This window comes from Malus sylvestris, chromosome 5 (assembly GCF_916048215.2).
Source record: "Malus sylvestris chromosome 5, drMalSylv7.2, whole genome shotgun sequence".
Taxonomy (NCBI): Eukaryota; Viridiplantae; Streptophyta; class Magnoliopsida; order Rosales; family Rosaceae; genus Malus; species Malus sylvestris.
The window spans coordinates 46,956,854-46,978,285 of record NC_062264.1 but is presented as its reverse complement, the minus strand read 5'-3'; the positions used below and the strand labels follow the sequence as shown (position 1 = coordinate 46,978,285).

The 21,432-nt window shown below is 36.2% G+C and overlaps 2 protein-coding genes and 1 pseudogene across 3 annotated transcripts; 2 read left to right on the top strand and 1 right to left on the bottom strand.

Moving 5' to 3' along the window:
* Nucleotides 1-3,274: 3,274 nt before the first annotated feature.
* Nucleotides 3,275-5,810, top strand: LOC126624252 (ras-related protein RABB1c). Its single transcript, XM_050293277.1, has 6 exons — nucleotides 3,275-3,577; nucleotides 3,708-3,847; nucleotides 4,014-4,096; nucleotides 4,572-4,776; nucleotides 4,901-4,969; nucleotides 5,491-5,810. The coding sequence occupies exons 1-6, from the start codon at nucleotides 3,532-3,534 to the stop codon at nucleotides 5,581-5,583; spliced, it is 636 nt and encodes a 211-aa protein (XP_050149234.1). The 5' UTR covers nucleotides 3,275-3,531; the 3' UTR covers nucleotides 5,584-5,810.
* Nucleotides 5,811-6,104: 294 nt separating this feature from the next.
* Nucleotides 6,105-7,438, bottom strand: LOC126624253 (probable galactinol--sucrose galactosyltransferase 2). 2 transcript variants are annotated; one of them, XR_007624030.1, is made up of 4 exons: nucleotides 7,177-7,438; nucleotides 6,970-7,059; nucleotides 6,637-6,850; nucleotides 6,105-6,202 (listed from the first exon to the last, which is right to left on the bottom strand). XR_007624030.1 is itself a non-coding variant. In XM_050293278.1 (3 exons), the coding sequence occupies exons 1-3, from the start codon at nucleotides 7,213-7,215 to the stop codon at nucleotides 6,731-6,733; spliced, it is 249 nt and encodes an 82-aa protein (XP_050149235.1). In that variant the 5' UTR covers nucleotides 7,216-7,438; the 3' UTR covers nucleotides 6,185-6,730. The 2 variants fall into 2 exon arrangements, 1 of the variants encoding a protein (XP_050149235.1); XM_050293278.1 differs by having other exon boundaries at nucleotides 6,185-6,850.
* A 6,988-nt stretch (nucleotides 7,439-14,426) lies between these two features.
* Nucleotides 14,427-17,441, top strand: LOC126622983 (heavy metal-associated isoprenylated plant protein 41-like; annotated as a pseudogene).
* Nucleotides 17,442-21,432: the final 3,991 nt, after the last annotated feature.

The window sequence follows — 21,432 nt, the reverse complement described above, 5'->3', positions numbered from 1 at the left end:
GGATCAGATAACAGTCTCCACCACTGCTTTGCCAACATTCCCAAGTTGAATGCATATAAAAGACGAAACCCAAGTCCCCCTCTCACTATTTGGACTACAAAGATGTTCCTAATAGCATCAATGTAATTTTTTCTCTCCCTCATCACCACTTCACCAATAAGATACAATCAGCTTGTTTTGGTCATCGCTAAATAGTTTGGGAAGAAGAAAGTAATTCATTGAGTAGTTAGGAATTTCTTACGCCACTGACTTAACCAGCACTTATTTTTCTACTGCGCTTAATATTTTACCCTTCCAACTTTTTAGTCTTTTCCATAGATGATCCTTAAGATAACCAAAGCACATGCTCATGTTCCTCCCAACAAGTGTTGGCATACCAAGGTATTTCTCATGTCGATCCACGTGATTCACCCTAAGGATCTCGGCAAGCTTAAGCTGCACAGGACGCTTAACATTTATGTTAAAACATGTCTCACTTTTTTCAAGATTCACCCTCTGGCCCGAAGCATGCTCATAAACCATTAGAGCATCCTGTACTTGCCTGCAATTCGACTCCGCTGCCCGACCTGCAATAAGGCTAAGGCTATATACATGAATTGGACAAAAAATTACAACCAGAAAAAGAAAAGAAGAAAGAGAGGAAGACAAAGAAAAGAATGAACATCAGAAGGGACGAATACGTACATTGGCATTGCCAATGAAGTCCCATATGGGCCTCTGGTGCTACATATGATGCCCTTGACTTGTTAGTTGTTGGTTTCTTAAGCCATCTCCAACCAAAAAGTCCAGAGGGCCAGAGGGCCGAAAATAGTCCGAAAATCATCTCCAACCGAGGGCTAGGCTAGAGGGCTCGTGGACCCCACGGAATCTGAAAGGGCCAGAGGGTTGGCCTCTTCCAGCCAGCTAGCCTCAAGTTAGCCATAATTTTGCTTAAAACTGTCATATATAACCGACAGGAATAATTTTGTTTATCGCAATAGTGTCGATTATAATTGACACGAATAATAACGGCTAGACAAGAATAATTTTGATTAATTGCAATCGTGTCGGTTTTATAACCGACACGAATAGTATGAAAGTTTTGAATACAACGGCTAGCTGAGTCAGCTAGCCGTTATATTCAAATTTTATTTTATTTTTATGAATTTAAACCTTTTTTTTTCTATTTTTAAATTCTATTTTTTTCTATAACTTCTATTTTACAAAATTTGTTTCATTTTTTTTTAATTCTATTGTTTCCTATAACTTCTATTTTACAAAATTTGGTTCATATTTTTTTTAAATTCTATTTTTTTCCTATAACTTCTATTTTACAAAATTTGGTTCATATTTTATTTTTAAATTCTATTTTTTTCCTATAACTTTTATTTTACAAAATTTGTTTCATATTTTTTTTAAATTCCATTTTTTCCTATAACTTCTATTTCACAAAATTTGTTTCATTTTATTTTAAATTCTATTTTTTTCCCTATAACTTCTATTTCACAAAATTTAAGTTATAGTTTTTAAATAATAAATTATGTTTGGCCTTATGACCCTTTGACCCTCGGTTGGAGACGGTTTTTTGTGACAGGACTAAAACGAGTCATATGGCCATTTGGCCTTCGGTTGGAGACAGACAAATATGACCATGTACTGTTCATTAAAATATTAATATCTTGGATAAACAAATGGTTAAAACAAGCTTTATGCCAACCCTCGCTTGGATATGGCCTTAGATACCCAACTAGTTTATGCAGTGACAATTAATCGATGCAAACTTAGTTGGGCTCTCGAAGAGGCTGATCGAGCAGAAAGCTCCAATTGCAATCCGCCCCGGCCTCAGTCTCCGATACATCATCTTGGTCAAGATCTCAAGGTCGCCGCACATCTTCCTCAATCTTTGTCCTTTGGAAAGTCTAGGAGTAGTAACTTTTTCTTAAACCAAAAACAATTTAATGACAAAAGCTTCACTTTAATGAAAAAGATAAAAAGTTAATATAATAAAGATAAAAATAAAAGAGAACAAGCCTAAAATAAAGGGCATATGAGCTGGAAAGGGTAGCGTGCAATATCTCATCAAACTAATATTACATGGCAGCAATATCCCATCAAATTATGTTTTATATCTGTGAACCAATTGTCTTAGACTGCAACAATATCCATCAACAACTTGAAAATAAATTAATAGAAAATGCATTGATATCGTATTAAAAATTTGATACTTTGTGATTCGTCAAGTAAAAAAATAGAAGTTCAAATAGCTAAATTTTTTCAACAAGTGAGACAAAATTATCAATCGTAAACACATGTCCTTATTTCAAGAATTGAACACTGTCACTAATTCTAAAATTGAACATTGCTACTATTTCTAGAAGTGTACACTGTCACCGTCACTATTTCTCCTTGCTAATGAAAAATAACCTATATATATATATATATCAATATCAGATATATAGAGGACGGTTAATACAATGAAAGAAACTCATGGGAGAGCTAACAAGTGCAATGATCCTCTTCTGATTTGATTTTCGGGTTTAATGATTACACAATACGTATGAAAGTACTCACCAAAAGTGTGAGAGTTAATTAGCTTCCTGAACTGTAAGTGACCCTTTATCACAATGGTAGAAAGAAGTGTTGTTCTTGCATCACGGTGTGGGTTCGAACCCCATTGGCTTCCTAATATAACATCTAATATAACAAATCTATCATTTGACAAAAAAAATCTAACAAATCTATCGTTTGACAAAACAATTTAGCTTCTTGAACTTAGTCTTTGAAAATTTTGTCCTTTTGTTCCTTTTGTTTCAATGTGTAGGATAGGTCATTGAGCTCATATGCAAGTGTACCTCTTAGATTCATTCCTAACTAGATTTACATGTCATTGGATTTCCATATGTCACAATCTCATGATATCTTGGTTTAGGTTTGAATTTGTACAAGACATTTTCTCATACCAAAGAATGTAGCCGCTTGTTTTCGTCATCTTTAGACAGAAATGGAATAGTGAATGCTTCCTTTCAATTTCTCCATTGTTTATAGTTTTCAAACATATACTAACATGGAAGCTCAGGTTCTTTCACCGAGTACTGAATCAACGGTCTTGTTTTAATGTGCAACTTAAATTACAGTTTTGGTGTGCATTAAAGAAATGGGCCATAACACAAAATGGGAGAAGGCCCAAATGGGAAGAATAATTGGGGGTTGGGGAGTGATGTTGGTGAAGGAGGAAATGACAGCGAGGACGGAGAGCGGTTGTATAAGAGAAGACGCACAGCTTCGCTGTAAACTGTTCACGCTTTTGATTTGGTTTGACCCCTCTCTCTCTCTTGTTTTGTTTCGGTGGTTTTCTTTTCTACCCCACTCCTACTCCCTTTCCCTTGTGGATTCCGTTCCGTGTACAAATTACAATTAAAATTGTCAATAAATTAAACAACAGACAGACAGACAAACCTTAGTTTTAGTTTTGAAATTAGAATTCAATTTGCGATCATTGGATTCGATCAAACTTGTTGTTTGTGTGTGTTTTGTTGATAAGACAGACAGAGAATGTCTTACGCGTATTTGTTCAAGTACATTATCATCGGCGATACTGGTACTCCTTCAATTATTCTTTTATTTATTTGATTTGATTTGTGCATTAATCGAATTTAATTTAATTATTCTTCTGTCCTTGTCCTCGTTTTGATAAATTGCGATTTGATTTGTGTTGTGTTGTGTTGCAGGAGTTGGAAAATCATGCCTTCTTCTTCAGTTCACCGACAAGAGGTTTCAGCCAGTGCACGATTTAACTATTGGCGTTGAGTTTGGAGCCAGGATGATCACCATCGACAACAAACCTATCAAGCTCCAAATCTGGGACACGGTTTCTTTCTTTCTTACAAATTCCTTCATTCTTTCATTTTAATTAATTTTTTTATGGAATTGACATAATAATTCAATTCAATTCAATTCAATTGTTAAGCTTTTCGATTTACGATTTTCCGTGCATGCGAATAAATTTACAAAATATTATATTTATATATTTTTAGGCTGGCCAAGAGTCTTTCAGATCCATAACACGGTCCTACTATAGAGGGGCAGCTGGTGCCTTGCTTGTCTATGACATCACCAGGTATTCTTTCAATTCTAACCTCATCCTCAACATAATAATTTTGGATTCTTTGTTGCACTATCGCCTTGCGGCATCTCTTACTTTGGACGACGGACTATGAACTATGTACTATGGACACCACTTTGTCATATTCAATTTTGCTTTGTGGTTTTTCGCGTAAGATATAACCCCGTCTGCTTTGATTCCCTAAAAGTTTCTCAGAGTGTATTGTTCACTGTAAATAAATTGTTTTCCGAGAAGGTATTTCCATCACAATTCACATGGAAAATCACACCTCATACTTCTATTATCCAGTTAGGTTAGGCTTAAAAATGCTCTTGCTGTGTTTTGCCTGTTGCATTAGACAAGTAAAAGCTCAGGCGAGATCCCAGTAATCTACTGGATTCATATGCTAGTGTAGATGAAGAGCATTAAGCACCTTACTATGCCATGTTAAGGCACTGGCAATGACGATAATTCCTTCTTTTACTCTTAGGAGGGAAACTTTTAATCACTTGGCTAGCTGGTTGGAGGACGCGAGGCAACATGCAAATGCAAACATGACAATTATGCTCATTGGTAATAAGTGCGATCTAGCTCACAGACGGGCTGTGAGCACAGAGGAAGGGGAGCAGTTTGCAAAGGAGCACGGCTTGATCTTCATGGAGGCGTCTGCTAAAACTGCTCAGAATGTTGAGGAGGTGACAAAATATTGGCTTTTTGATGGCCATTGTTTTTTAAGAAAACTGTGATATCTTCATCATGTTTTTTTATTTTTTTTTCCTTTCCTATATTAATAATAGTTACATTTTCCAATCCATTCAGGCATTTATAAAAACTGCTGCAACCATATACAAAAAGATTCAAGATGGAGTGTTTGATGTATCAAATGAGGTTAGCTTTCTCTCTATATGAATTATTCCTTACATGTCCTTATCTATTACTTGATATTTATTAAAATATGTAGAAAATTTCTGCGGTATAGTTGTGTTCTCATTAGTGCTTTCTGTTTGGTGGGGAGGATAAAAGTGTGTTTTTGATATCGCAGAGTACTTTGTGAATGCCAAGTAATGATTGACTATATGGTTTCGTGGAGCCATTATATGAATGCATTTTATATTGGTGGGTTGCATAATAATTTTCTTCTGTGATTGCAAATTATAGTTGCTTAAATTTATGGTAACCTGAAAATGTAATGGGTAAGCTCACATTTGCAATATATAAAGACGAGGCTGGGTCTTGCCTCATGCTCATTGTATTGACTCTCTGAAAAAATAAAATGATATCATATCGTTATAAAATACGAAATGAACAAAAACCCTTGTGGATGCTCAGAGACAAATTGAACAGTTTGTTATATTGAATGAAAGAGAGCTGTGTATGAGCTTATTCCCGATTCTTGGTCTCGTTTGCAGTCTTATGGCATAAAAGTTGGATATGGTGGAATTCCAGGACCATCAGGAGGCAGAGATGGCGCTTCCTCTCAAGCTGGAGGCTGTTGTAGTTGAAAGTTTGATCTCATGTGCCATGTTGAAGGCAGTTTATCTGGTGTTTGTTTACATTCTCAGTTTTTATTTTTATTTTTAAGTTTTTGTGGTTAAATATGAAGGTTATGGATCCTTTCTTTATATAAACGAAATTGAAATACGTGTATAATTCTTGGTCATGTTCTAATTTGATTGTAAATTAGTCATTTAAAGTTAGGTGAGTTGAATGAAAGTGCGGATTCTGAATAGACAGGGACTCATTGTTATTTATTGGTGTTCATATTGGCGTTTCTATATGTTCCTTGCTGAAAACCGATGGTGGCTACCTTCGATTTGAAATTTCCCAGTAGATTTACATGATTGTCTTTCAAAATAACTGAGTCCTGGAGTCGGTACCTAGTACCTAATTACTTATAGTCTATAGAGGGGACATTTGAGTCTTAGGAAAACTTTGAATAACATACGATTATCAATGTATACATGGTCGTGAGCTTCTCCCATAGTTTCTGTCCCTTCATTATTCCATGTGAGTAGTTGTATGTAGACATTACCCCTCACACAAAAGTCCTTTTTGTGTAAGTGCTTTTGCATATGGAAGCGTTTCTCGTCTGCCAGGGAAAATCCAAGCCTGATGGTTGCCCTAAAATCACATCTATACTATTAGTACTTGTTCATACAGTATTTCTTCCAGCCATTCTGTATAGAGCAGCAAACTATGGGATTTTTCATTGATGATTGGTATGGATGACTCGATCACATGGTTGTCCGACCACATACCAAAAAAAAAAAAAAAAAACACCCGCCGACATTCTACAGCCAGCCACATCACAATCTTGAAATTGAAATGATTATACACAGGAATCCTGGTATCATTCTTTTATATTTTTCCCACGTAAATACAAATTCACATATATTGTTCAAGCTATTTAACTATGACTAAAAAGATTGTCTAAGATTTCAAATTTTGAATCTGTCTAAAACTAAATTACTTAAATCTGAATCAATAACATAGAATAATTTTCCAACGACTAGTTGTGGCGGGAATTGTTATTGTCAAAAGATTGTCATCTTCACCTCTGAATTCAAATTCCTCGTCGTCTTTGGAGTTCACTGTGCAAGCTTTGGGCTTTAAACTCGAGTAAGCTCCAAAGCTACCACCTCATCGTCCCTAGATGTGTATTTCACTGCTAGAATTTTGAATAAAGCACTCAACTGCTTCAACAGCTCCACACGAATTGTACATGTTCAATAATCCAATCGCTGCAAATTCAATGTTTTGCTTGTAAACCTGTGGAAGTGGAAATCACGCACAAATTTATGTTTTAAGAGTAATCAGTGTACTGTGTTACTACACGTACATTACATAATTTTAATCCCGATTCTCAGGAAACACGTTCAGAAGTCAACCTTAATAGGAGATATAGTAAAGACATCGCACTGGATGACTCTTAATGCTACGCTAAATGACTTGTCCTTTGGTAACCGAGACAGACCGCCCTAAAATTGTATGAAACATATATCAAAATACAATGAATTTAACACTGGGTGCCGGCGAGATGAATTAATTGGTGTATTGGTGTGGCAAAAGGCGAGATGTATCATGTATAATACTACCTTTTGCGAAGGAATAGACTGCACCAATCTCCTGTCCATAGCTTGCCAGAAACCTCATCGAAATACTCAATATCGGCAGGGGACACCTTCCCAGATAGTTCAGCACTAACTTCTACCGGAACATGTTCTAGACAAGGCCAATTCCCTGCTCCTTGGCAATTGAAAATGCCTAAAACTCCATTGCATTAGTTCAAATTTCATATCTTTAGAAGGCTATGTATAACATCAACAATCAGAGAGGAGAAGACTATTACTTGTTAGAAAAGGAATATCATGTATTATTTGAACAACTTAACAAGGTAATTGGGAGGGACATCGCATACCTCTTCCCGTCTGTAACGGGGTCAACAAACAAACAATCCCGTGATGGCCTCCCGGAGATTTCGTAGAATTAATTTAATGTAGTTCAAATTTGTTTTTAGCAAATATCATACCTAAAACTTCGGAATACCATTAGACCGTAGTACTAAATGGTATTGGGAATTGATTTTAAAGAAGTTTGAAATCTATATTGAGAGAATTTGAGGAATTTCATTTAGGCATTCACAATCACAAATCTCACCTTCCCCATCCCTCCCTTTCTATAACTCAATTAAACCCCATCAAATTCCATGGATGTATAAATTCATTATAATCCCTCAAAATTCCAGTTGAGTGTAGAGACAAGAAGCCTCTGTAAAGCTCACACGAGGTCAATTTGCTATGAAAATTTTTATTTGAACCCAACTTTGTTATCTCTATGCCCAACTAGAAAAATTTATCTGGCAAGCTTTCAAATTTAGCCTTGAATAAAATTTAAAAAAAAAAATTAAATATTATAACCTCAAACACAAACAACAAGAATGTACTCCCCCTACACCTTTTTATTTTATCCGATGAACTCAACCCTGTCGGCAACACTTCTCCGATGTCATCGACACCCACCATCCTCCTCCACTCTAAAGTACCCTCTTTTTCTTCATTTGATTGAGTTATTTTCATAAGCACTTGTTAGGTGGTGTTGTTTTATTCTTCATTTAAATCTCTGTTTCTTCTCTAATGGCTAACAATTTCTATTTTCAATTTGGTTTAAGGAAATTGTTATTAGTATTTCAAAAATCTCATTTGGCATTCCAAATTTTTTATAATTAGAAAGAAAAATACACTTATAAGAAGCATAAATAAATTTTTTTGAAATATTAATAAAAAATTTCTTTGAATAAATGTTCAACAAGGTGGGTTGGTGAGAATGCACATATCCCTTGCAGCTGTGAGGTTTGGTTTGCTTTTTTATTCACTGAACCCAATGTGTGTAATTTACTCATTTTACAATTACTGCCGAGTCTCAGAATCAAGAGAGAAAGCGAAGATGTGAGTAAGGAATTCAAGAGAGAAGAGGAGGGACGAGGATTGTCTATCCTCCTTGTTCCCGTGACCTTCTATGTTCTCATGTTTATGTGGTCACGGTTAAATCACGTCAACATTTTATATTACTATTTATTTTTGTCTTATTATCTCTATAAAAAAACAATATAAAATATTGACGTGACTGAACCGTAACCACACAAAACAAGAGAGCAGAGGAACAGGGAAGGCAGATAATCCTTGTCCGAAGAGGAGACATGGGAAAAAATAGTAGAGATTGTGGTCGCTGACGACATCGAAGAGAGTGTAGAGAGTATTGTTGCTGTTGTGGATTTTGGGGTTCTTACTTTTTTGTTCCATTAAATAAGGGCATATTTGGAACTTTACGTGAATAAATTTTTATAATTGGGTTTAGAGATACAAAAGTTGGGTTCTGTTTGTACTCAAAATATACTCATTTTTACTTATTTGGGCAATTTGGGTAAAATATGGCATTTGGAGGATTAATGAGCAAGAAGACTAACTTTGAAGATATTTAGCTATCAAGTGAAGGGGTTTGACACTATAATATTGTTTCTCCCATTTGTTTGGGTGGTGGAGGTTTGTTAAGCTTTTGTTTAATCAACAAATTGCATACTTGCAAATGGGTTGGAAGGCAACATACGGATGTGGATGCAAAGAACATGTGAAAGAAGCCAACTTGCTTCTTTTAAATGTTAATTTACTACAAGTGGAAAGACATGTGATGAAAGTATGTGGTAGAAATGCAAGTTCCCCTTTTAATATTATTTCTCCATGCAAGTTGGCAAGTGAAATACAAACTGCCCAAGTTTCTTTCAGGCAGATGCAGTGTCTTCAGCAGGGGGTTTCCTCCATATCTCTATTTAAAGGAGCCCAAACACAAGGATTATGAACACTTAATCAAACAAACAAATACAAGCACAAACTTTGCTCAAACCAGATTTGCCTTCACGAAGCTATAGTCAGCTCCCAAACCTTCATCCTTTTTAGGACCAGCCCTCACAAAAGCCAACTTTTGTCTAGTTTATTAGCTCTGCTACTCACTTGTAGTATCGATATCCTTTGTAGCTTTTATGTACTCCTCTTCAGTCATTTAATTTACAAGCAATCTGCAATATTAGCCACTTTCCTCTGTCATTTACATTTCCGAGCAACCTTGTCATTTACATATTGTTCTATCTCTCCATATAAGTAAAGTCCTTATTTTTAAGGCAAAAAAAAAATCTTGATTTGAGCAACTCCCACTCAAATGACACAATCTCTTGATTTGAAGTCAAAAGGCGCAACCTCAATCATTCAAATCCCGTCTACTAGCGGCATCTAGTAGTGGCACGCCCGCATCCCACCAATCTCGTATGTGAAGTAAATCCCAAGCTTGCCCGCGAGCCCTATGGCAGATTTAGGGAGCAAACATGTTCAATTAGTATCCCATTCGTTTTCAATACTACCTGGAAGGTTGAGTTGGCTTAACTTGGACCAAGCTCCAAGTCACGTGTTTAAAATGAGTTACTCAACTTTGAAGGGCTCATCGTTCAAAGGAAAAAAAAAACTTTGAGCGGCTCCGACCCGAACACTAACATTATAATTTTTGTTAAATCAATTTACATGATACGAATACACAATTATATTGTATTCCATGCAAATAAAACAAAAATAAATGAACAAAAACTTGGACATGTATTTATTTTATCACAACGGGACGCTAACACGGTGGTTTCAAGCCCATTTAATATAAATAACAATAACAATATTGTTGCAGTCCTATTAGATTATGAATGTGATCGTGTAAATCCTATCATATTTGGGATATCCTTATGGAATTTTACCATATCTCTTAGACTAGATATTATCTCATTAGAGTTGTAATTCTGTTGGGGTAAGGAATTTATCTTCTTACTATTATAAATAAAGGCATAATAGAGTGGAATAACACACACCTCACAATTACACATTTCTCCTTTCTCTCTTTATGCTGCACCCTTTCTTTCTTTATGGTCTCTATAATTATTCAGTAAATTATGCCTACAACCAAAACTACTTTTTCTACCATTAGTGATTAGAATTAATCTATGTCTTGTGCCACGTCACTTATTAAGGCTATTTCGTTTTTTTTTCCTTTTTCTTAAACCGTTCTCTTCCTTTATCATCATCTTGCCTTCTTTTTCCATAGTAAAAAGATGCTTATACCCTTCCTCTCCACCTGTTGATCATTGTTGCATCTTCTGGCTTTGCTCGCTACCTATGTGTCCATCATCATTGAAGATGCCTCTTCTTGACTCTTCTGCTTCATTCTGCTTCTCTCATCCAAAAAATTAATCGCTACTTCTCAAACTCTCTCTGTCTTGCATCGCCACCACTAGGCGCTGCAGCCGCTCAAAGGCTGGGTCTCCAAAGGCGTCGTTTTGTAAAACATTTTCTACTAGGGATTGGCAAAATACTCACGATTATGGGTAACCACAGTTACCCACCTATTTAAACTTCACGGTTACGATTATGTGTAACCGTTTAAATAAATAAACGGTTATAAGTATAACCGTTTACCCGTGAAATTTAAATGGGTGGTTATGGGTATTAACTGCGGTTATAAACAGGTAACCGTTTACAAATTTATTTTATATATGTAATGTTGAATATTTTAAAAATAAAATTATATATATATATATACACACACGGCTGTTTGACAGGGGATGGGAAGTTTGGTTATTAACCCAACAATCACATCTCTTCAATTTGAATATTGCATCTTTTGATTGTTGCCGAAAAGACATGATTCATAGTCAACAAGTGTAATCCTTCTCCTAACAAATATGGCCCTTAGGTAATTGGTGCTCTCCATCAGGCATACTCATTAAAATGCGTTTTGGATAATGCTTTGTATATGTTCAAACATACATGACCTATTGAACTAATATGACTTCAAAATTTATGTATTTTCAATTAACTTGAACAGGTGCAATTCTCTCTATATATTGATACCATTGGAAGAAAAGAAAATCATTCATTAAATTTGTTGTCTACATAATTTCTTTGCTCTCTCATCTCTCCATCACATTCATACTATTTCTTTCTAGTTATTTCTAAGGGAATACAATTCAGTTTTGCTAATCGAATATTTCATACTTTGTTGTATCCTGTAAGTGATTTGCTAAGAACCCTTTAGCAAACTCATTTGAGTTGGGGCAAATAACACTTTAAGGAAACGATTCAAGTCGTACCTCAAAGTCATCATTTAGATTATTCTCTATATTTCTACATTAACTCTAACATGTAAAATTAACACAAATTATGTTCTCTATCAGACAAAACTTAGATCAATGCTATTGACTATAGTACATGGTTTATATAGCTAATAATAAAATAATGTAGCTCATTATATATATTAAGTTAATACTTTACATTATGGGTTAAATAACTGTCTTCTAAACAGTTTTCGTAACCCAAGAATACTTAGCAAATATTATATTACCTTCATTGGTGACAGTTAAAAATATCATCCGTACTATTATTTCAATTATTAGAATGATATACGGACTTAAAAAATTAAAATACGGAAATGTATGATGAATGTACCTATAACTGTGTTTAATTGTCAAAAAAAAATTATGACAATTTTTTTTTTAATTTTCAAGTTGTTAAAAAACATGTAGACATGTGAAAACGAGGTAATGGTAAAAAAAAAAAAGGGTAAATGGCAAAACGGGTATTAAATGGTTACGGTTAAATGAGTATGCGGTTATGGATATGGTTAACCGTTTATAAACAGTTATGGGTATGAGTATAACTATTTAGGCAATTACCCAACGAGTAAACGGTTATGCGGGTATGAGCATAAACGGTTATGGGTAAATAACCGCGGTTACCTGTCCGTCATAACCGTTGCCCATCCTTATTCTCTACTCAAGGTAAGTAATTTCATGCCCAATTTGGAATTTAAGTCTATTTACTTTTGAAGTTGATTTGGGGTTATTGAAATCAGCTATGGAAAATCTGCCACCGTCTGAGAAAACTCAAGATTCCAGTATTCAAATTTTGGGTTCTCTTCAGACTTCACAATTGTGAACTGAGCAACGAGTGCAACTAGTTACAGAGCTTCATGTGAGTTAAAGTTTTAAAATTTTGTTTGATTTTTTTTTTTAGAGTTTTGTTATCTCTGCTGCTGTTTTGGATTTTTTTGCGATGTTTATGTGTAGTCATTCAAATGAGTGTTTCTATGTTGATTGCAATGTATTAAAAGACGAAGGCGTAGGCGAGGTGTTCGATGGATAGCCTCGCCTAGGCGTGAGGTGTGAGGCAAAGCCTCACGGAACCTAAAATTATATATATGTATATGTATATACACAAGCACAATACTTGTAAAACAAATTAATCAACAATCAAACAAGTAGCCAAACTACTAATGACCAAATTAAAATTAGAATACTAAAAAAAATTACTTGAATTTTGAAACAAATTGTGGTGGTGTGGAAAATTTTGAAGCAAATTGAGGTATGAGAATGGAGTAAAATTGAAATATAAGATTGCGATTGAGAATTTAGGGTTTAAGGGATTGGGTGAAATAGAGAGAATTAGTACTGGGTATTTGGTGGGGAAGAAGGAGGGGATCTCCTGTGATTGGGTTGCTTGATGCTTATATATACGGACCAAATGTTCCTATAAAATTAAAAAGAAAAAAAAAGAAAAAAAAAGACTTTGCCAAAACAACATCGTTTTGGGCCAACTCATTAAAAAAATTAAAAGGCTTGGCCAAAAAGGCGTCGTTTTGGGCCAAGTCCTTATTAAAAATAAAAAAAAAAACCTTCTTTTTCTTTGCATGGTCGTCTTGTTAGTGAAGATGCCACTGCAACCCAAAACTAGATTTCCAAAAAACTTCAAATTTCAAGCAAGATTTGGGTTGTTGAAGGGTACTGGGTGTAAAACTTTAGTAGGTTAGGTTTTCAATTGTTTTTTGCACACCCTTTCAATCGAGGGTAGCTTGTATTTATAAGATCATAGAGATTACATCAGTGGGTTTGAGCAATTCCGAATTCATTTTTACGTGTCCCAAAATACAGTATGTATATCTTCATCTCAAATTTATTCTTCTCACAAACGTTCATATCAAGTTCGTAATTTTTCATTGTTCGAAATTCCACACAACTCAATGTTTAATAACACTTTTATTTTCCTCTATTTACTTTTTTATTAGTGATGTTGCAGCAAAGGAAATATCAGACACAACTCTTACTCCAAAGGCTCCAACAAGAAATGTATCAGATTCCCCAAGCATTTCTGAAACCATATTTATGGCTGCAAAACAGAGTATGTATTCCCTTTCATTGTTCTATATTTTTTGAATTATTAACTACCTATTAAACATGATCTCTTTATCTCATTCGCTTAAAACTCAAATAGTTCATTAAATTTCTTTATCATGGTATCTTTCGACCATCTTTTGTATGTAAATAGGACAATTTCATAAATCTTTTGTATGTAAATATTATATACATATACATATGCATCAAGCATTCTCTTTTGTATATAAATAGGATTATCTACCAAATCTTTTGCACATAAAATAGTATGTACATATAGATCAAGTATTTTTGTATGTAAATAGTGCTATACACAAAATTCCATACAGTTTTCAATCCCGCAGCATGATGCGGACATCTTTTAGAGCATCTTCAATGGGTATGTCAATTTTTTCTATCAAATTCTTTATTCATGGCTGATGTTACATTTTGAACCATGATGTCAAATTTCTTTATATTTCAACCTGTATGATAGTTATTATTTTACTATTATATAGGGCTCACTTTAAAATAAAATAAACAATAAAATCGTTTTTAAAGCTTTATCTTGTAGTGGATTATGGGCCCCACGAATTAAAAAAATAATAAGTAGAAATGAAGTTCGAGGCTTGGCTGCTATTCCAGGTCAGCTAAAAGATTGTTCAGTTGGAGCAATATTTACTGTCAAAAGTGATTAGTTGGCATTCCATCAAAGATTTAGCATCTTATTTGGAGATGGTCTTACTAGTTACAATTAAAATTTGAATATTATATTTAACTGAATTGACTATAATAAAATAGAACTTGCAACAAAAATTCTAAATTTACAGATTCAGCATATCATAAACTGCAATGAAGAGAAACTATACATAATTTGAGTCATCAAGCAAGTTAAATAGCTTGCTTAGCTCAAGTGTGGTCAATGGGTCCCGTGAATATAAATATGATGGGTAGTTGAAGTTGAAGGGGAAAAGTCAAAATTTTCTAAAAAGAACAATTGTTGTTAACCATCACTATCGTGTCGTCTTGCATATGTGCAATATAAAGATAGCAAAGCGCACAGCCATCAGGCATATATTTCTGGTATGTATAACAGTATATGCCTTGAAACAATTTGATTAATTTGTCTCTGACTCTCAAGGCTAAAGCACAACCATTATTGGCCTATACATGTGCAAAACTAAATGGTCAACGGAAAAGATAGGGTCTAGAGATTAGGGTTAACTTGCCATACAAGTTCCTTCTCAATGAAGCGGTTGCACCTGCTCTTCCCGAAATAACTAACTGGGAGTGGGGTAGTCATAAGTCATGACACGGCGTCAACGAGTCTGCGAGGTAGACTCATAACAGTTTCTTTAATTTAACAAAAGTTTATCTTCATAGCGTGCTACTGCGGACATACTATTCTATTCATTCTAGCCATAAAAATATATACATGTAATATGAAAGTCCCCAATGGTGTTGGCTTTAATATTAAGTACCTTCGGTAGTTTGGTCTTGGCTCTTGCAGATCGCCGACGATCGGTATAAATTTGGGCAAAGACTCGAAGGAAATGAAGGTATATATATTAATATGTCGTCTTCGTCACCACTTGATTTAAAGTAGAGTTTCTTCTTATAATAAATTGCATTTATAGGAATATATACATAAATTATAATTCAGCGGCCTTCCCTCCCCCAATTATACGTTCCCAATCGATTTGTTTTTGTTTTAGCAGCGTAAGGTTGTGATGAAAGTAACTATGAATTGCCGGAAATGTCAAACAAAAGCGCTCAAAATTGCTGCCAAAGTAGATTGTGCGTGTGTTTGCTTGCTAGCTAGTTTATTAATTTGGTACTTAGGTATCTCATAGACACCGATATGGAATGACTCTCGCTCAAGGTTCTAAAAGACGCTAGGCGCTAGTCGAGTGATGGGTTGGGGCCTAGTGCCTAGGCAGCTAGACGAGATATGGGCGAATTTAATTAAATATATTATATTTCATGTAAATAAGTGTCTATTTATACTTAAAATATATATGATTTCATCATGAACTATAAAATGGAATAATATATATATTATGAGCTATTGGAATATAATGAAAACATGGGGAACAAGTATATATAATGTGTGTTCCTTTAAGTATTCAACAAGTTTCTTACAATTTATTGAAAAAATAAAATGCAAAATGAAAGTTGTCTATTTTCTGTCTAAGTGAGTCACAACCTAGGCGGGTCTGGGCGGGCTAGCGGATGCCTAGGTGGGTGTCTAGGCAGGTGTTTTTTTGGGGGGGGGGGGGTAGGCAGGTGCCTAGGCAGTCTAGGTGGGCACCTCAATAGGTCTAGGTGCCCTTTCTTAATTTTCAAACGCATAGGCATTAATCGAAGCGATGGCCAACCGCCTAGCGCCTCGGCCTAGACGGCGTTAAGCGGAGATTTTTAGAACAGTGCTCTCGCTGTTGTATGTATTGGAAATTTGAATAGTTTGAGTAGAAATTTCTTTGTCCCACATTGGCCATTCCCAAAAGATTTTATCACTTTATAAGGCTTTGTCTTTTATAGAAAGTGATTGGAGTAATAGGCCTGGAGAATAAAATTGGGCTCACCCTTAGGGTTGGGCTTTAGGGTGCACTAATTAATTGGTAATTAATTATAATTAATATATAATTAAATTATTTAATTAATTATTTTCATATTTAATTAATTATTATTAATTAATTTCGAATTTAATTATTATTATTTTTTTACCAACAGACTCATCCTTTCAGATGAAGTCTGAAGAGTTCAGAAAGAACACAGAGCAAAGCATCCCTCTGGAGAAGATATCTCCAAACCTACACATTCTATTCTTATACCTGTTGCGAACAGACATCCTTCTATTATATATACATTCATCTGCATAGCATTTAGGACACAGAAAATCAATATTCTTATTCTACAATCTCAAACATCATTTCTGAGAGAACCACACAAAAGTTCGTCAGAAGTTAAGTTTTCTGATGCTGGAATTCTAACTTGATCGTTGAATCCTGGTGAAACAGACGTCCGTAGATTGTTGACATATATCCAACAGTATGTGTGTGTGTGTGTATATATAGGTTTTGTGTGTGTTGTATGCTCCGGCAGCCCTTCACTTTCGTTCACTGATTATATTAATTAAAGGCAGTTTTACTAAATTAGATGAAGAATATCGGGTTTGATATGATATCAAATTGTAAAATTAATTAACTAAAGTTTTAGTTTATTGTGATTAATAATATTATTATTGGCATGGGATGCATGCAATATGCAGGTGTAAGGTCTGTGGCGTTGGGAGAGGAAAAAGAGAGTGGTGGTGATTGGGGAGGGAGTGGACGCCATTAAGTTGGCCAAGAGCTTAAGGACGAAATTCATGGCCGCCGACATTATCACCGTCGCAGAGGTCAAGTGAATAATTGATCATCCAAGAGACTACCTAGTACGTCCTAGCTCGCTACTAATTAATTAAGATATATATGTGGGTGGCATTAAGATTGTTTGTACCATACTTAGGGCCTTCGTATTTAGATCTCGTATAAATACTTGGGGGACTCAAATGTAATTATGTAATAAAGGAAGGGGTGAATATGTAATAAGTGAGTAGCCCTTATTCTATAAAATGACTCCTCACTCTCCTCATTAGAGAAGGCCAACTCTTAGGCCTGAAGCCCCCTCACCCTCTCACATCCCCTCTCACATTACAGAGGTTCTCTCCCTCACAGTCCTCTTAGAGAAATACAATATCAGTGTGGACGTAGTCCAAACATTGGAGTGAATCACGATACATTTTGTGTTATTTACATTTCTTACAGATTCACGGTCGGATTTACGTTGTTCCAAGACCCTTTCGGTTTTGTGCATCAACATTTGGCGTTGTCTGTGGGAATCGACAAGAAAAGTTAACCTCCACCGTGAATCTATAAAATCACAAAAACCCAGAAACAGAAAAGTTCCAAATCTGAAACACTCCTCAGCTCTCTCTCATTCTCTCTCATCTTTCTTCGTCTCTGTCACTCGTGACCTGACTCAACTCACGGGTTTTGAAAGAATGGTAGTTACCGTTGAATGGTAGGTTGTACGTGGGCCACGTCATGAATATAGCTTTGGACCCAGAACTAACTGCCATGGACGATTCCTTCCGCAAAAAAAAAAAATCAGAAGCTCCTCCGTCCTTCATCCTCCGTCTCTCTCACAATCACAGACACAGACACAACAAAAAATGGAAGCTACGAAGCCATGGATAAATGCTTTCGAAGCAAAATCAAAGCAAGCCATGCTGCTTTGGCTCGAGTGCTTTCGAGAAACCTGATGCCTTCACCGCGTTCTCATCATCTGCCACCGATCGAGAAAGCTTATGATACGAGCAGGATAGTGTTTTCTATTAAACGGCTTCATTTTCTTAAGAAGAAGACGGAGAGAGCTGTCAGAGAAGCGAGGGCGACTACTTCAATCTTTAGCTTGAGGTGAAGAACCACTGGACTATCTGCAGACCCCGAGACATTTGCCAAGAACCATGAGCTTGAGGTGATCCACTCCAGATGGGCCATACTTGGTGCATAGAGATGCGTCTTCCCAAAAATCTTGTCAAAGAATGGGGTCAAGCTCGGCGAGGCAGTTTGGTTCAAGGCTGGATCTCAAATCTTCTCTGAGGACGGCCTTAACTACCTTGGCAACCCAAACCTTATCCATGCTCAGAGCATCTTGGCTATCTGGGCTGTCCAGGTTGTGCTCATGGGATTCATTGAGGGATACAGAGTTAGTGGATGACCACTCGTTGAATGACTTGACCCACTTTACCCAGGAGGTGCCTTTGATCCACTCGGCAGTGGGAAACCCGATGGCATGGCATGGTAGAAAATGACTGGCTATCTTTGGTTGCTGTTCATAGTGATGCCTGGCAGCTCACTTTAGAGAAAAGCAAGAAAAGCAAGTGGGTGGTGTCAAGGCTGTCCAGGCAGCTGTTACGTTTTACAAGAGAACATGCAGGAAATGGAAAAGAGAAAGTAAAAGCAAAAGCAAAAGCAGAAAACAAAAGAAGATAAAAAGAAGCAGACATAATTGTGGTAGTGATGACATGCAGAAAAAGGAATTATGGGCGTGACCCATTGAGCAGAGGGTCAGATTTATTTTTGAATGATGTGATTTATTTTTCTTATATTTCGGAGATATCTGTATAAACCCCATCAGAGGGTAATAATAATAATAACAAAAAAGGATTGGAATGTTGTGTGGAGGGCGAAGGCCCATAAGCCCAAAATAGCACCAACCAGGTGACCAAAAGTACGTCCAGTACTACAAAATATTATTGGGCACCTTGCCGCTATTATCACCAACCATGTGACCAAAAGTACGCCTAGTACTACACAAAATTATTCGGCACCCCGCCGCTATTATCACCAACCAGGTGATCAAAAGTACGCTCAGTACTCCAAAAATTATACATGAGCATCACTCATGTCAATCATACATAAATATGCATGAACATTAGTCATGTCAATCATACATAAACATTCATGACCATCATTCATGTTAACATTCATGAGCATCACTCATGTTAACATTCATAAGCATCACTCATGTTAACATCCATGAGCATCACTCATGTCAACATCCATGAGCATCACTCATGTCAATCAACATAAACATTCATGGGCATCACTATGTCAATCTAGTTTCGAAAGCTTCATTTACAGAGCTCTAGCTTCAAAAGCTTCATTTACAAAAACTATAGCTTCAAAAGCTTCATTTACAAAAGCTTTAGCTTCAAAAGCTTCATTTACAAAGCTCCAACTTCGAAAGCTTCATTTACAGAGCTCTATCTTCAAAACTTCACTTGCAAAGCTTCACCTACAAAGCTTCAGTGCAGGGTATACAAATACCGCCTTCGAACAACTGCCACTTCGGCCCATACATGGATTCAATTTGAAGTCTCCAACCAACAGACTCTATTGACCGAAAACTTGGGGACTACATTATGTACCATATATTGGGCCTCAACTGGGCCTCATGAAAAATACTTGGGGGACTTAGCCCATTATTTATGTATTGAGGAGCAATCCCTTATTCTATAAAAGGGACTCCCTCACTTTTATTAGAGAGCACCCATTATTCATGTACTGATGAGCGAGCCCTTATTTTATAAAAGGGACTCCCTTACCATCATTAGAGAGTATCACCGCCAGCTGAGCAACCGTCTCGCTGCGAGCATCACTCCTAACCCATTATTCATGTACTGAGGAGCAATCCCTTATTTTATAAAAGGGACTCCCTCACCATCATTAGAGAGCATCGCCGCTTGCTGAGTAACCACCTCACCACGAGCATCAACTCCTAGCCCATCACTTATGTATTGAGGAGCGAACCCTTATTCTATAAAAGGGACTCCCTCACCATCAACGCCATAAGCCGAGCTAACCAAGGCAACATAAGCCATAAACAGAGCAACCTCTCAACATGTGGTACTTCTAGTTGAGCATCATTTCACTTTAAGTACCGCCTCATATCAAGTATCAGTTCAAGACGACATCTAGTTACTTCGGCCCACATATGGACTGAATTTCAAGTCTCCAGCCAAAAAAATCTCTTGACTGAAGACTTGAGGGATTACCATTTGTACCATACTTAAGGCTTCCGTATTTAGATCTCGTATAAATACTCGAGGGACTCAAATGTAATTATGTAATAAAGGAAGGGGCAAATATGTAATAAGTGAGGAGCCCTTATTCTATAAAATGACTCATCACACTCCTCATTAGAGGAGGCAAACTCTTAGGCCTGAAGCCCCCTCACCCTCTCACATCCCCTCTCACATTACAGAGGTTCTCTCCCTCACAGTCCTCTTAAAGAAATACAATATCAGTGTGGACGTAGCCCAAACATTGGGGTGAACCACGATACATCTTGTGTTATTTACATTTCTTGCATATTCACGGTCGGATTTACGTTGTTCCAAGACCCCTCCGGTTTTGTGCATCAACAAAGATGTATTTTATATGCGAATGAGATTCTATATATTAAACTTATGTTTAACCATATATCATGATTGAAATGTAGTTTATATGCAATTGAGAATCTGAGATGTATTTGGCTGATGTGTTCTTGATTGAAGCATACAAGAGGAAAGGATGAGTAATGAGTTATATAAACCACGATACGAAACATATGGTGTACCATCTTGTGTTTTGAGTAACACAAAAAATTTCTCTAGAAATAGAAACTTTAGGTTGGTTAAATAATTATTTCAGTCTTAGGCCATGTGTAATGGTTGGGTTAAAGTTTAAAATTTAAGCTTTAAACCCACCCCAATTGCTTTCCAACTATTGTCCTTTAAATAACCCATGTGGGGAAATGTGGGCCATATTCCACGCAAGTTTTAAGCCTGGGTTAAAGATCTAGGCCCGCATTATGTGTAGACGCGTTGAACAAATGGGGTGCAGCTAAATTTTACTCCGGAAGCTTAACACGCGACAAAGCTGCACTCACTAGGTCCCAGTGGCTGACAACTTTTTTCAGCCACTACTCGGGAGCATAATCAGGAACGAAGTCAGAAATCTATATAGATGGGGGCATCCTCAAACAATAAAGTTATAAATCAAGAAGCTCATGAAATTATCAAACAAAACAC